At 35.5% G+C, this 15,077-nt stretch overlaps 1 protein-coding gene across 1 annotated transcript; it reads right to left on the reverse strand.

Moving 5' to 3' along the window:
• Positions 1–54: 54 nt before the first annotated feature.
• Positions 55–14,549, reverse strand: LOC135691260 (uncharacterized). The gene is made up of 16 exons (XM_065209073.2): positions 13,631–14,549; positions 12,427–12,541; positions 10,877–10,954; positions 10,259–10,347; positions 8,693–9,121; positions 8,075–8,308; positions 7,128–7,244; positions 6,494–6,670; positions 5,697–5,975; positions 5,132–5,425; positions 4,406–4,510; positions 3,626–3,859; positions 2,456–2,585; positions 1,842–2,039; positions 1,403–1,563; positions 55–1,008 (listed from the first exon to the last, which is right to left on the reverse strand). The coding sequence occupies exons 1-16, from the start codon at positions 13,688–13,690 to the stop codon at positions 970–972; spliced, it is 2,739 nt and encodes a 912-aa protein (XP_065065145.2). The 5' UTR covers positions 13,691–14,549; the 3' UTR covers positions 55–969.
• Positions 14,550–15,077: the final 528 nt, after the last annotated feature.

The following is a 15,077-nucleotide window of genomic DNA, read 5'->3' on the forward strand; positions in this document are numbered from 1 at the left end:
TAAAACCATTCAAGATGGAAGCTCGCATGGAAGTGCCTCGATTTGCAATGCAGTCACAATTTTTTAACAAGGTTACCTGGCTTTATGAAGACTGAAAACTAATAGGGAATACAGATGAGAGAGAATTTTCAATATAAAATATCCCTATTATAGTGTAAAAAGACTATTTAGCTGTGGTTATTGCTCTTCAAAAACACAGTCATTATCCTTGCTAATCATGGAACTTTTTTAATTGAGACAGTTATCTCAAAAGTAAGACACAAAAATGTATTCGCTTCACCCATTTTTATTGGATTGAATGAATTAAGTTCCAGGCTCAAGTTTTGTAAGGAAAGTAGAATTTTGAAGCAGTACCATTTTCTATGACTATCCCATCTAAAATTTTGTTTAACCTTAAATTGACTTTCGGGAATTCCTTGCAGAAAGATGTAGAGATTAGGTAGAACATAAAGACACATCAATTTATTTGAATTGCGAAATAACTCTATTCCAAATCATTAAATATTTAAAATTTACAAAATTTCATTCTAAATATCAGACAAGTATCAAAACCACAACTCAAGTGATATCAAATGAGTAAAACATTCCACTAAGGAACAAAAAAATTACGATAAAGTAATTCAAAGACCGAATTCTACTAAGGCTAATTCTAAGAGCTTTTGGAGATGCGGTGAAGGTTGTGTTTGGTCTTGTCACGAAGGAGCTCTGAACAAAAACAGAATTCCAATTTTAACAAAATCACATTTGTTTAGAAATTGGCTGGTTTTAGAAATAAAACATCTCCAAAGGCCCTCAAATCACAAAGACAAGCAAATCAGTTATGATTAGAAGCCACTGAAAGCAATGTGTAAATAAGTGAAAAATGAGCATTTTTTGGCCTAAAAGAACACGTTTTAGCGGAAAGAATGCAGATCGACATTGCAGTTCTGTCTCGTCTCGAAACAGCAAAACCAAACAACGGGTGTGTCTTCACGTCCTCTTTTTCGGCGTTTTGCTCTTTGTTGGTGTCTAAGAAGCAGAGACATTCGATTAGATTATTCAAGCAACGAATGTTAAACAGAAGTATGATGGGGCACATAACACTAGCATAAGATGAATTAATGAACGAATGAATGAATGAATGGGGGAATGAATTAATTTATGAATAAATGAACGAAAAATTAGTCAACGAATAAATGAACGAATGAATGAAAGCAGGATGATTCTTAGTTGATGTGATAAAAATCTGATTATGAGATAGAAATTAGAATATATATATATAAATTTACATAAATGCTGACGAAAATTATTATAGGAGCCAGTGATTACAAACTTCATAAAAGATACAAAACAACCAGAGTGGAACTCAATTTGTAACTGACAACTGTAAAAAACATTGCTTATTAAAAAATTCTTCACTCACATCGCTTTTGTATGGGCTGTCAACACTTTCAACCTTTTTCGTGGCTTGCCCAAGCTCCACATTGCGAACCCTGGATGCGAAATCGAGACTGCAGAAAGTTTCGCCTGCATTTTTACGAACCGGAGCAACTTGCACGACCATCAGCGTCTTTGAATCGCCACCTGCAAAAATATGGCAACAAGGTTTGAGCATTTGATTTTCTGAGGGGGTTAACACAAGCATGTCCGATGAGGGTAATTATTAGGGTGTGTCCATGAGTAACCATCGGATGATGAAAGAGTAACAGCACTCAGAACCTTAATGGATCGCAATACAAAGGTCATACAAAAGAGAGCAATAGTGGGGAGGGGTTCAACGACATGAAAACAAGATGATTCATTCTTAAGACTATTCCTCTGTAGTTGTTTCTCCTTTGGTGATAAATGAATCCTGCTCATACCTAATGAATTTTGCAACAGATAAGTCAGCTTTGAATTTCGGTAAGGAATATGGCTGCTTTTTCCTTTCAACGCTTGGATAACATCACCCAACGCCGACAGGGATTTGTTTATGCTCTGTGCCTCTTTCATTCTTGCCCCCTCTGCGCCTGATTTCGACACCCTTTCCGAGCCAGCGAGGTCAACCAGGTTCAGTTTCCCTGCAAAAGAATTGATTCCAGTCATAAAACACAGCCGATTGCAACAAAAACGTTCGATTTTAACAAAAACCATCAAAGAGGACAGATATCTAAAACACTCAAATCGAAGACGCCTTCCATAAATGCGACTTTGAAATTACAACAGCTGACAAAAAAAGCGTTTGAAATGCGCAAACCTACAGAGTAAAAGCAACACCTAGATAAACTTATGAAATTCATTTACATCTTTTATTTCTTATGGTTTCTCTAAAAGCTATTGCAGCTCCAAAAAGCCATATACACATGTTTTAAGTCGCAGCTCAAAACTTCAGACTTTGCCTTTACGGCAGAAACAAATGATACAAGATAATATAAACTAAAACGGAAATACTACAATAAAAATATGTCGATAAAACAAAAGCATTAGTGATACCCACCGACGGTCTTGGCTCCAGTATTTTTATTTTTACCGATCACATTTATTACCAGAACAGCGTGTGACCGGCTTGAATACTCATTCATATTCGTCGAAGCAGTGAACCGGTTCTTATGTCCCAGATCGAATACCTACAATTTAATGAAGTTGGTAAATTAAGCAGGAACAGGGCAACAAAGTCCGGTATGGTACCATGTAAGAAAAATTTGCTTTATCTGCAACACTGTCAAGCCATTTTTTATTTCTTTTTTATGAAATTTCTTTAGCATATCTTATTATTTCTCGAATTTCATACGCGAGTTCAGAAAAACCGACAGTGAGAATCTTTCTTCCATTGATGAAGAAATAGTTATTGTTCATATCAGTTTGGAGAGGACTGTTACAATGCTAAGGCAAATGCGTAATGTGAAATCTTGTTTTGACAAGATCCTTCTTTCGTAGGGTCATCCCTAATAACCAAATTTTCAATAAAAGAAGCTGGCACGAATACTAGACATTCAGAAAGAAAATAAGAAATTGAATTTTTGGCGGAAAAAATCAAAATCCAACAAAACTGAATATCAAAAGTATCTTATCTTTATTGATGAAATTGAATACTAGAATTTGAAATAGTAACTTTTGAAGCATGAAAAATTGCATATTGTATCTTTATGTTTCATGCGATGACCCTGAATAAAAAACCCTTGTACTGGGGTTTACGACAGCATTAAGAAACGGGAATACTCAATGTCTACCCTTGTTTCCTATAAAATATAATTGTACGCCAGATTTCAAGGTTTGCGACTTTTCCCCTCCATAAACTTAACTCCATCCCCCCTGGTTTGCTCGAATACCCTTTAATATAGGGGATAACAAATCATAGAAACCGGATGTCAAGTGAAAATCTTGCATTGCAACAACTATTTCTAAGATCTTTGAGAATCAACTATGCAAGAATGACTTGTCTTTGAAAAACAACACAAAACCATATGTAGATGTGGTAAATGGTTCACCTCCTATCCTTGTTCCTCTGCGAAAGTAAAGTCCATATCAACAGTCAAGCATTCAAATACTATTGGCTCAAATTAGGTGTTTGGAGCACACTTATGTATAACTTACAGTGGAAATATCATGACAAGAACAATAAAAACAGCTTTTTTAAGCAAATAAAGTATATATAAATGACATTTACCCTTCGGACATCGTCAGCATTTTTTACTTCAACCTCTTCTAAACAAGGGACAAAAACCCCTTCTTTGCTTTGTTTGATTTCCAAGGGTTGAAGCGTCAACAGATCCTTTAGCGATTCATTGTATATTTCCATCAAACTGACGGTTAAAGAATAATCCCAGTCAAGTTTATCCTGAACTTCATCAAATAGCAACTGGAGTGCACGAGGATTTATACCAGGATTTTCGTGGCTGCCCTAAGAGAGAAACAGATTCGATTAATATTGTCAAAAGTGGTACTTGGGTAATGAATGGGTTAAAGAAAACCGGAAGCTTCAGAGGAGGGAAGAAAAAGAATTAGAGAAAAGGGTAACTGAAAAGTGAAAAAGGAAATATCGAAAGGTATATAGGGAAGTTTTCATATCACGTTGGCTATACATAACTGCTGGAGAACTTGAAAATCTCAGGATTCTTATGACGTCACAAATAAGGGGAAAAATGAGTCAGTCTGCAGTTCTCGAGGATTTCTTTTAATATTGATAAAAAACGTTAGACAAGATGATTGCTTATTGATTTAAGGCTTAAATTTTCAAAGTACTTTTAAAGATGATATTTAACTACTTGAATCCAATTAATTTGTTGAGGTACTTAAGCTTAAGAGCAGTATATTTCTGAAGAAGTGAAGAATGACAAAAAGGTGTTAATCAGCCGAGCTGCTTTGCCTTGTGAATATCAGAAAAGAAAATGTTGGTAGAAGGGCTATGCCATTAAGATATAATTTTCAACAGCAATACAGTACGTACTTCCATGGTAAATGTTTTTCCACTTCCCGTTTGGCCATAAGCAAAGATGCATACATTATAACCATCGATGCAAGATGTTACCAAAGGTTTGACTTCATTGAAAACCTGATGGACAACAACATTAAATGAAATTTGCATCAATGTGCAGCAAAACAATGCTATATAAACATAAATGCTATATTTTTAAATGGCAATAAAGTTGATACCTGGATACTTCTGCAAAGCGTGATATAGATTTAACACTGCAGAGTATAGAGCAAGAAGTGTTCAAAGCCATAAACAGAGTTGTACAAGCCTTGGCGCTTAGAACAGGGAGATTCTAGTTTCCTTCTCGAACAGCAATGTAGAATCGTCCTATTCTATGCACAAGAGGATATAAATATACATATTCTTAGATTCTCCACAATGTTTCAAAGAATGCAAACTTGATGCAGTCTATCTTATTCAAAGTACAAGTAACTTAAAGGTTTCATAGTCGTTATTCTCATGAGTGCGTCAGATGTTGCCTCTTCATCTAAGCTTTTAATAAACCGAGGGACTTAAAGATAGAAACATAGTAATAGGTGAATATGAGAAAGGTTTAAATAAGAATATAAAACTTGATAAAAGGGCTGATAAAAAGGCAGTTTGTTCTGTCAGTGAGATACATATGAATATTGGAAGATTCAACCTGCTTAAGGTCTACTGAGCCCCTATGTTTCTTCGAAACAAATTAGGAAAAAGTACCTCCTCTTGAGTCGACTCTGGCCTAAAAACTCTATCCACTTCGAACTCCTTGTTGTTACCACGATGCTCCACATATATCAAAGCATCATCTTCAAAGTCATAGCTCATAACATTCTCTGCAGCCTGTCCGGAACCATCCTCCTTGATGGACGGCCGGACACGACAAAACACCCTGATATTTCCTTTTAGCTCAACGAGCTGGTTAAAGTATTTTTTGCGAAGTTTCATTTCTCTTCTATAACGATCCACCAACGATTTACTTCTTTCATCGACATCTGCTATTGCTTGCGTAATCTGAAAAAAATGAAAAAAGGAGAAAAATGAATATAAGCAAAATACAACAACTTGATTTGTCATATAGGTACTTTTCGTGTTCCAAGTACATCGAGCAGCCATTCAGATTTGCAAGAATGGTTCAATAAAATATTTGGTTGTATTTACAGATAGACACTTGTTTTATAGAAAGATCGACATTATATTCGGCACGAAAAATCGCAACAGCGATTCTAAATTTCAATAAAATAATGCATTGCAAGGTTTAACAGGGTGCAAAAAATTATCTCACCATTTTTTTTGTCTCTTGAACAGTTGGCTTTATAATACCAGCAAACGCCTGAATATCCTTTCTCGCCCTCGACTCTTCTTTCTTCAAAGTTCTTGCGACAACTTGCATTTTCTTCAGGCTCTCTTTCATCTCCTCAAAACTTTTTATCATATTCGAGAACTTTGCCACAGTTCTTCTTTCAGTTTCGCTAACTCGTTTTTCCATCTCCACAGACAGCAAGTCAAGTTTTCTTTTTGATGTTTCCTCGAGTTCCATAAAATTATGGGATGACTTTTGAAGCTGTAAAAAATATAATACGACAAAGGTTAGGGTAAAAAAATGGCTACGAACTTAGGCCCATTTTGGTCATGTGCAGGAGACCAAAAGATAATGACAGCTTCAATTAAACAATTTCGTTATTAAAAAAACTATAAGCACCAATACATTTGAGAATCTCTAATCTGAACAGCCAGCTAAGAATAAACAAAAGTCAATCATCTTGATACATAACTGACTTTAAAACAATTTGCTGAACAACAACGAAAGCCTGATGCTGTCAATCATCTGTCAATAAGAATTGACCAATCAATAAGCGTAAGACTACTCACACGTTTATTGATTGGCCAATGATTGATTGACAGATAACTCAAGCCATTTTTGCATCTGTCGATTGCCTTTGAACTCATATTCTGCCAATTTTCATTCTGTGGAGAGCTTGATAGCCCATTCACTGATTGATATGCCTCCTATCAACTCTATGCCTAAATTATATACACAAAAATCTAAAAAATAAGAATAACAAGAAAATTTAAACAAACCTCGGCTGATAACCTCTCACATTTATTCTTTTCATCCTCGTACAATTTGGTTACATTTTTCATCTCGTTCAGCTCTTTTTCCAATTTTACTGTCTGTGTTTTATACTTCGCAGATTCACCCGAGAAGCAGTCATTATCTTTCTTCACTCTTTCAATTTTCTCTTTAAGAGACGAGACCTTAAAGAATGAAACAGTTAGCGATTTAGAAGTATGCTAGATTAAAGCATGCTAAATTATGATAAAAGCAAGAAATCAACAAAATTTTTCCTAAAAACAGGCTGGTTCTTGATTCGCATTTGGATGTTATATCGTCATGTTCTGAAGTCTAATATCTTGAATGTGGAAGTGCTTTAAGCATGGTGCTTTTCTTGACGCCTCTCCCGATTCACATCCATTTCGTATTGAATTAGTTGATAATTGAAAAGATTTTAACAAAGAAACTACTTTGTCTAGACGGATGTTGCTATTCCATTCAATTTTGAATTGATTATGTTATTTTCGGTGAAGAATTTTTGGCCCGAATAGTTTTGGGGATTGCAAAGCACATGTGCTTTTATCAGTTGCAAAGCTACTGCCAAATGAAAATATTTTATCAAAAACATGTAAAAATGAGTATCATCTATATCAGGACTACCTCTGATTCATTTTGTTCCTTCAAGGAGGCAAGCTGCTTTTCAAGCCATCTGTTCTTTATTTCCAAATCTTCTATCTTTTGGATGTTCTCTTCTGGTATAACCGTTTTGTAAATAACCTTAAATAGATTATTTCCCATAAATACAAAGATTATAACGATTACTCTGCATAAGATAAGTGAAATAGATGCATCAAGACTATATAGATTAAAGAAAAAAGGAAGTTTCGAGTGGTTTTTTACGTACTATTCATTGCAATATGTTCCAATCAAGAATATCAAAAAATATGAACTACGAATCAAGGTTCATGCTTATGTGTCATGTTCCTTGCAAACTAGAATATATCGCTGTTATAAGCAAAAGGCATCTCTAAATCAACTCAATATTCTTTAGGCACTCTAGTGTCTCTAATAGACGGCCCCCCGTGTATCACTTTCAGAAGAATTTGTCCTCCCCCTGTCGCTTATTAGCACCCCCCCCCCTTCTATTAAATTTTACAAATCAAGTCATTTGATTCTCATTATTCGTTGATTTTCATAGTTTTTTGTAAAATCTTAACCGTACAAAGGAAACCGATGATTTTTGCCTTGAAGTTAAAAGCTGTAAATTTGATTTATCTTTGTATGATTGCAATTTTGTCTAAAACTATGCAAAAAAATGAAACTAAAATTTGACAGTATATTCTAAAAAGTGCTTCGATTTCAAAAAAGGATTGCCGACATGAGCACCCCCTTCTATTAGCACCCCCCCTTCTATTGAAAATTAGTCGGAATGAGCATCCCCCTTCTATTACCCCCCCCCTTCTATCAGAGACACTAGAGTACAAGTCAGAATTGAAAATTCCACAAAAATGATCACATTAACGCTATACCATTTGCACTTGTTAAGCAACAAAAGCATCTTTCCCTAACATTCCTTTCGAGAAATAAAATTTGGTCAGATCGCTCACCTTCGGCGGAGTCGCAGCAACTTCCTGAAACTTGGCCTCAGTTTGGCGAATATTGCTTCTCAGAACAGAGACTTCGCTTTCAAATCGATGTTCCCATTCAAGATTTCTCTTCTTATGATCGTTAAGCTCATTTTCCATGTCACTTAGATTGCTCATTAAAACCCTCTTTTCTTTCTCCAACTGTTCAATGGTTGCGTTATCTTGGAACGAAGGTCCACCATTGCCAGCAGAAATCTTGATTAAGAAAATAAGGAATATAAAGGAGAAGGAAATTAAACTGAAAAAAGCGTTTTACTTGAGTATAAAATAACAAACATAAAAAAGGGACAAACTTTTACTCTAAAGGAGAGAATTACGTTTCACGAATAGAGTGGGGTTAAAAAAATATTATCAATCATGGTTTTGATGGCAAGCTCACATAAAGCGATCTCTATATCATGAAAGCGTTAAGAAGTAGTTTTAAAGCTACATCTTCGAATTCCCACTTATGCGAGAGACATTAAGAACCTAATTTTGTACAGCCTACGTCAGATGAAAAGAGCAAGAAAGGGGCAAGAAAAACATGATTTTTGGGCCTGCATAGTTTGGAGATGTCCCTAAGAGGGAAGCATATCAAACCTTCAAGTCTCTTATTTCTTTCTCTAGTTTCCTATTTGCTCTTTCTACCGTTCTCTTTTCTTCATCAACACTATTCAATTTAGCTTCCTGCTCCTCCTCCAATTTTGACATGCGTCCTTGCATCTTCATCAACGATGACGTCAGATGGGCTTTCTCCTGCTGTAGATGACTTAGTTTATCAACCAATTTCTTTACAGAATGATAAATGCTAAGGTCATCTTCTGTTGATGATTCTCCCACCATTTTTGAATGCAATTCGATAATTTTATTGTCTTGCTCTTCAATAATTCCATGAAGTGATTGAATAGTTTCTTCTTTTTCGTTTAAATGTGTTTCGTAAGTCTTTTTCATAATTTTTAGTTGATTTCTTTTCGATTGTTGCGCTCTTTCCATTTCATGCTTGTATGATTTCACTTTGTCCAGAGAATCCTGTCAAAAAATTTACAAAGGTAACAAAAATAAACAGAAGCCTTTGCATCATAAAACAGAGGAAGGAACAGATTTTGCAAACACAATTTCTATGGATCAGGACAATTTTTAGAGATTGTAGGACAGGGCTGGAAGAAGCGTGTGACCAGCCAACCACCGGTCGAAGGCATTTCTTGCAATATAATGAAATTAATTTTTTGTAGAAATTTATGTTGATTCTTGATGAAAAAAACGAAGTCTGCAGTTTCACTAGAGAATTGGTCACTAATGTAAAATTTGTAAACGTTGATAAAAATGTTGCAGCAGTTAACAATGTCCGCTGAGTCGATTGTTGAATAATGGCAAGTTTCCTTATAAGAAAATCAATATTCAATAGGAGATCAATGGAAACTGTACTAAATAGCCTTTCACATAGCAAATCTCTTGTCACAGAAACAATAGGCTTGTACTGGAAAAATGAATCATAGAAAGATGATTTGTGCCATTTTGATGGAAAATCTCAAAATACAAAACATTATTCTGCATCTAAAGGTGTGGATGGGGTTTCTAAAAAGTAGGAAAACTGCCATTTATGGACAAAAAGGTGACTTGATCAGCATTTTTGGCCACAGTGCCACTCAAAAGTCAAGGATGATTTATTGCTTTCACCTCCAAGACTGACAACAGTCTAAATTTCTGGTACACAGATCACCTTACTCTGTATTTTGTTAGTCTTGAATTTAAAGTTGAACACAATAAGCGCGGATAAGAAAAAAAATAGCGTACAAGGAAACATAGCATTTGCATTGGTCATCGTCTGAAGAATAGGTTGAGGATGTTTTTATATATTTGAGCATTTTAAAATTAACTTGTTTTCTACATCTTTTACCTCCTTATGCAATATAAGCCATGTTTTTACATAATCTGAATTGGATATTTGACATAATATTTCAAAAAGTCTGTTATAAGCAGAGACATTTTGTCAAAAATTTATATGGTCAGAGGCACCAGAAAATCATTTCCACGCCAAAATCATTTCAAATTCAGATATATTTCCTTCAGTCCTAAAAAAATAAATGATACATTAGCAGGAAAACACAGCACTATAAGTAGCAAAACAGAATCATCTATGTAGACTAGAAAAACGTCTTTTCAAACCTTGAGTTTTGACAATATCTCCTCCTTTTGTTTTTCTTTCCTTTCAAGTTCAAGTTCCAAAGCTTCTATTTCAACTTTTGAGTGGCCGCCTTGGGAAAGAAAGAATGCTTATAAAAGAGATGCAAAATAAATAAAAGGCAGTTTTAAAAAATCTAGGGAACAGTAACATGAATATGTTTTGCACCAAGTCAGCAGATGTTGACAAACAGGGAGGGCTGAATTTGGCGATTTTTAAACTTTCTATGATTCAGTTTTTAGATCAAATTGATTTATGGACCACATTAGATACATGAAATCTATGGAGAATTCACACCTAGTAATCACCAATAAACATTTTTCCAAACAGGTAACATTTTCTGTCTCTGCCATGCCAAAAACTGTAGCCAGAGTCACACCCCTTTATTGGAGTAAGATTTTCCATACCCCTCCAATGGCAAAATCTTAACATTGCAGGGGCATGGAAAATCTTACAAAAAGCTCTGCAAGGGGGTATTTGCCCCCACGGTTCCCTAGATGCTATGCTTGCTTTTGGCTTTGCAAAGTATAGCAATGTTATGCCTCAGTTATTTCATCATAGAAACCATTACACAAAATTGAAATTAGTGAAAGAACATTAACCTCTCTTGTTTCCATTTTGATCAGCTTCTGGCTCATCCTCTTCAGATGACAAGGTATCATCAGACATGATCTCAGCATCTGAAAGTAAACTCTTTTTGGTCAGGAATTTAAACTAGAATTATTTCTAATAGTATGGAAGGGAAAATTTACTGCTAGTAGGCTAATCTGTATAACTCTTTCATGCAGACTGAAGGAGCTTATAACTGCTACAAAAAAATCAAATTTGATTTCTTTGAGAATCCTTAAAAGGTTGGTGTTTTGCTGATAGTTACCTTGAATCTGTTTGCAAATGGCTGGATAGGAGTCCATTAAAAGCAATTTTGCTAAATAATGTACTGTTGGGGCGACAAAAGCTCATGGGCACAGGCCTAGGGACAGGAAATCCTAAGGACCAAAGTGGTAAAATTGTACATCACATAAGGTGAATTTGATTGGTAAGGAAAATAAGATAGGTGATAACTCTATATTATCGAAAAGAGCCATATGTTGTATCTGGGTGGTTTTGAGATTTGACAAAAAAGAGAAAGTAAGAGGACCATATTATCAATATAGACAAAAAATATATTGCGAAGAATTGTAGATAAACTCCACTGCAAAAAATCTTCTATTCTTACATGTTTTCAGAGATCAAATTGTCCTTTTTAATAAAAAATACAATTTTGAAGGATTCATAATAAGGACCATCATGACAATATAATTATAATTGGAAGTGATGCTGGATAGATGAATTTCTCCTGTGTTGTGTGAGGCACTTAAGATTAGGCTACCATTTCCTTTTATGAGCATGCATATAAATCGCAAAAATTTCTTATTTCCAAAATCTGTGACTATGCAGAGGGGTTGAAACAAACAAAGTATGCTGCACAGTGAATAGTTGAGCATAGTTGTGCATACAGAATGAAAACAGTCCAAGCGCCAATCCGGTTTCGTGTAGGCGCAGTCTAAATTGTATGCAGAGAGGAATCCATTACATAAGCAATCAGGTATCATGTAAACCCAGCTTTAGTGAGCTAAATAAAAAACAGGCCATGTAGCTTTTTAGCCAAAAAGAAAAGCTGTGTTTGCCATATAGCTTTTTTTACTGTCCCAGACAGGGGAAATTGCAGTATAGAGCTTTTTGTGACAATGGTGGCACACCTGTAGTATCCAACAGCTGATTATCTAGCACTGCTTGAAAGACAAAATATATTTGCATGTCAAATTCTTTAACATTGTTTCTAGCAGAGAGTGAAGCAAGGTGTGTTTCAAGCAAACTTTGCTGCTTGGAAAAGTAATTGACCAAAAGGCCTTAAACATGTAAGAGACTGTGCTAGCAGAAATTTGTATAAGGTGTAAAATGAGTCTTAGGCTAACTATGAAATGAAGACTAGATTTAGAAGATATCAAAGCTTTGAGAGGAGCAGAGTTCTGCTGAGAAAAAATGGTATTACCAACAAGTAGCATTGGCACAAGCAGTGAAACCTCTGTCTACCCTCCTCCTACCTTGGGCATTTGTGAGGGCTACACTACTTCCCATTTCATCTAAGACAACAATTAATAAAAACACATACCATCAAAGCCTAGCTCTTGCTTCCACAACTCTTTCCTTGAGGGTGATGGAACCACTCTTGGGGAAAAACTCATGGGGGTCTTGAATTTCTTTGGAGTGATTTCTCCATGTGACACCTAAAAATAGAATGGTATTTTCATGTTAAAAACTAGAAATTCAACCGGAAACCCTACCAACTTAAATCAATTGCAGGAAAAAATCTGTTGAAGTCATGATAAAAAGGAATTTGCCAGTTGTTACTCTGGAACAATTGAAATAGGCCAAAGTGTAATTCCTGTTTGCTACAGTAGTGATCTTCCGTGTTATGGTGCTTTATAGGCCAGCATAATGGCATGAGTCTAAGCTCCTTTTTTGACATAGGCCTTTTTGACATTTGACATTTGACATAGCAAAGAAAGGAGGTCCTCTGCAAGCAAAGTGAGGTAAACAATTCTTTGGACAGTGCCCTTTAGATCAACTTTGAACATTGTTTTGTTGTAATCATTTTAAAACGTTAATATCTTTAGGCTTAGTTTCTTTCATCATTTTATTTTCAAAAGGGAATTCACTTCAAGCCTTGAGGCTCTAGAGAAATTTGCTCTGCTGTCCCCCATCTAGGCAGCACTGCTCAACCCACTTCTGGGCTTAGAATTTGGGTAAAAACTGTTTTTGGTCAAGCCACTTTTTTCAATTACTGCTTTGTGTAAATTAAATTTTATGTAGTATTTTTGTGGTTTCAAACTCTAAAGAATATCAAAAAGGAACTTAGGAGTAGAGAAAAAATTAAAAGTAATAAAAAGTACAATTTTTGGTTTATTTTCACCCAAAAAAAATTTTTGGCTTCATATTTTCTAAACCTAATCAGAGCAAGTTCAAAATTATCTGGAAATCTCACAAGCGAATCTTTTGACAACAGTGCAGCAAGGTTTACATGCAAGGCATATGAGCAGGTGACCAAGCAGGGGACTGAAAATGTCAAATAATGTCCTTTGATTGAGCAGATGACGAAGGCAGATTCGTAGGTAAGCATGGAACAGAAGTTTTATAGATATCTAATAATGTATTAATGAAAACAATAGTAAATTCATATATGAGGACTTCTGTGTGAGTCACCTTTTAGGGCCTATCCTATAAAATTCTTGTGTACTAAATGATTCTCCTTGGTAACCGATTTAGGCCTAAATAACGAAACTTTTTCGATAGTTTATAATTTCCATCATACTCACATCTTGTGTCGAGGAGTTCATTTCTACTTCATTTGCGGATCTTTTTAAAAGTGTATGCATTTTATCAGACAAATATTAAAAAGCTTGTGTATGATCTCTGAACATGGTTCTACACCGCAGTTTGGTTCCGCTGTTTCACTTCCACAGCTGTCGAGCCTAAAATCCGTCTCTCTGATTGGCTGATTCTGATGTCATCGCGGAATCCAATTGGTTAATTCAAGATTAAAATATTTGATTTGAAAAGCTGATTTTTCAGGATTTCTTGTTCCGAATTTCGACATTTGATGACGTCATAAAATTATATTTTGATAATTGTTTAATTCTTATTGAAACGAAAGCATGGAAAGGCTGTTGTGACAATGTTTCCAAGACAAATGCAAGGAAAGATGCATGGCAGGGGCGTCGTGGCAAATGAATTCCAGAGAGGGCCAGAAAGAAAAATTTTCCAACAAAATTTCTTTGAAATATTTTAATCAAATGCAAGTGTAAGGGGGGGGGGGGGCAGAATACTAAACTTTTGCCTTAGCTGGAAAAATATTTAAAATGCACTTTTTATCTTGTCCCTGTTTCTTCATACCTACTGTGAGCGTTCATGACACCTCGCAACCCATTACATTAAGAGATTAAGAGAAGGGTATAAAAAGTTATTACTCGAGGCGGTACCATGGCTGCCGCCAAAGGGGTAGATTTTTTATAATCTTATGCTTCAAGTTCGCCGGAAATTGCATTCTTTGGAGGAAGTTTTGATAATAAAATCTAAATCTTAAAATTAATATCCATTGTCGGAAAGCGATGGTATTGGTCGAAGCGGTTCCTTGTTCTCATTTTCAAATGTTTCTCTTCATGCAACATATCTGCATAGCTTTTCAAATCTGGGACAAATTTTCAAATCTGGCGATGGGCACAAAATTAGCACTGTCCCGGTTTTCAATATCAAATAAGAACACAATTTATGACCAATATTGGGCAGTTTCATAACCAAACTTGGCACTTAAAGATTCGGATTTTAACTGATAAAATCTGGGCAGCAAATCACTCTATGGTAGAGATCGATAAATTCCGAGATATTGTTTTGTTTTTGTGGAAATCTTGTATTTTCTTTATGGAAAGAACTTTCGTCCAAGTAATTTATGTTGCTAAAAGGATCATTTCAACTCTCCTTTGTACCCACAGCTCAAGTTTGAGAAATTTCCGATATAACAGTTATTTTTCCGAAAATCCGTCCAATTTTGAAACCAGAGGGGGCTACGCCACGTCTCCCTCTGCTCCCCCCGGCCACGACGACCCCTGATGCACGACCACCACTATACATAAAGAAGAGAACCTCCCTCTACAATTTACTAGGCTGGAAGTATTGTTCACTATTTCTGAGCAACACAATCTTGAAAAAAGCTATTCAAAAATCTTCGGAGCTCGTCTGCTTCTTAATTCTTTGAGGTTCAAATGC

The sequence above is a fragment of the Rhopilema esculentum genome, chromosome 4, assembly GCF_057945365.1.
Source record: "Rhopilema esculentum isolate cy_ngs chromosome 4, ASM5794536v1, whole genome shotgun sequence".
NCBI lineage: Eukaryota > Metazoa > Cnidaria > Scyphozoa > Rhizostomeae > Rhizostomatidae > Rhopilema > Rhopilema esculentum.

Bases quoted from the DNA above. Each gene is read 5' to 3' on its own strand.
- LOC135691260 (XM_065209073.2), bottom strand. From the start codon at position 13,690: ATGCATACACTTTTAAAAAGATCCGCAAATGAAGTAGAAATGAACTCC. The intron at 9,122-10,258 runs GTTTGAAAAGAC...ATTTTTTGACAG, and splicing joins AGATATTGTCAAAACTCAAG to GATTCTCTGGACAAAGTGAA. The intron at 6,671-7,127 runs GTAGTCCTGATA...TCATTCTTTAAG, and splicing joins AGGAACAAAATGAATCAGAG to GTCTCGTCTCTTAAAGAGAA.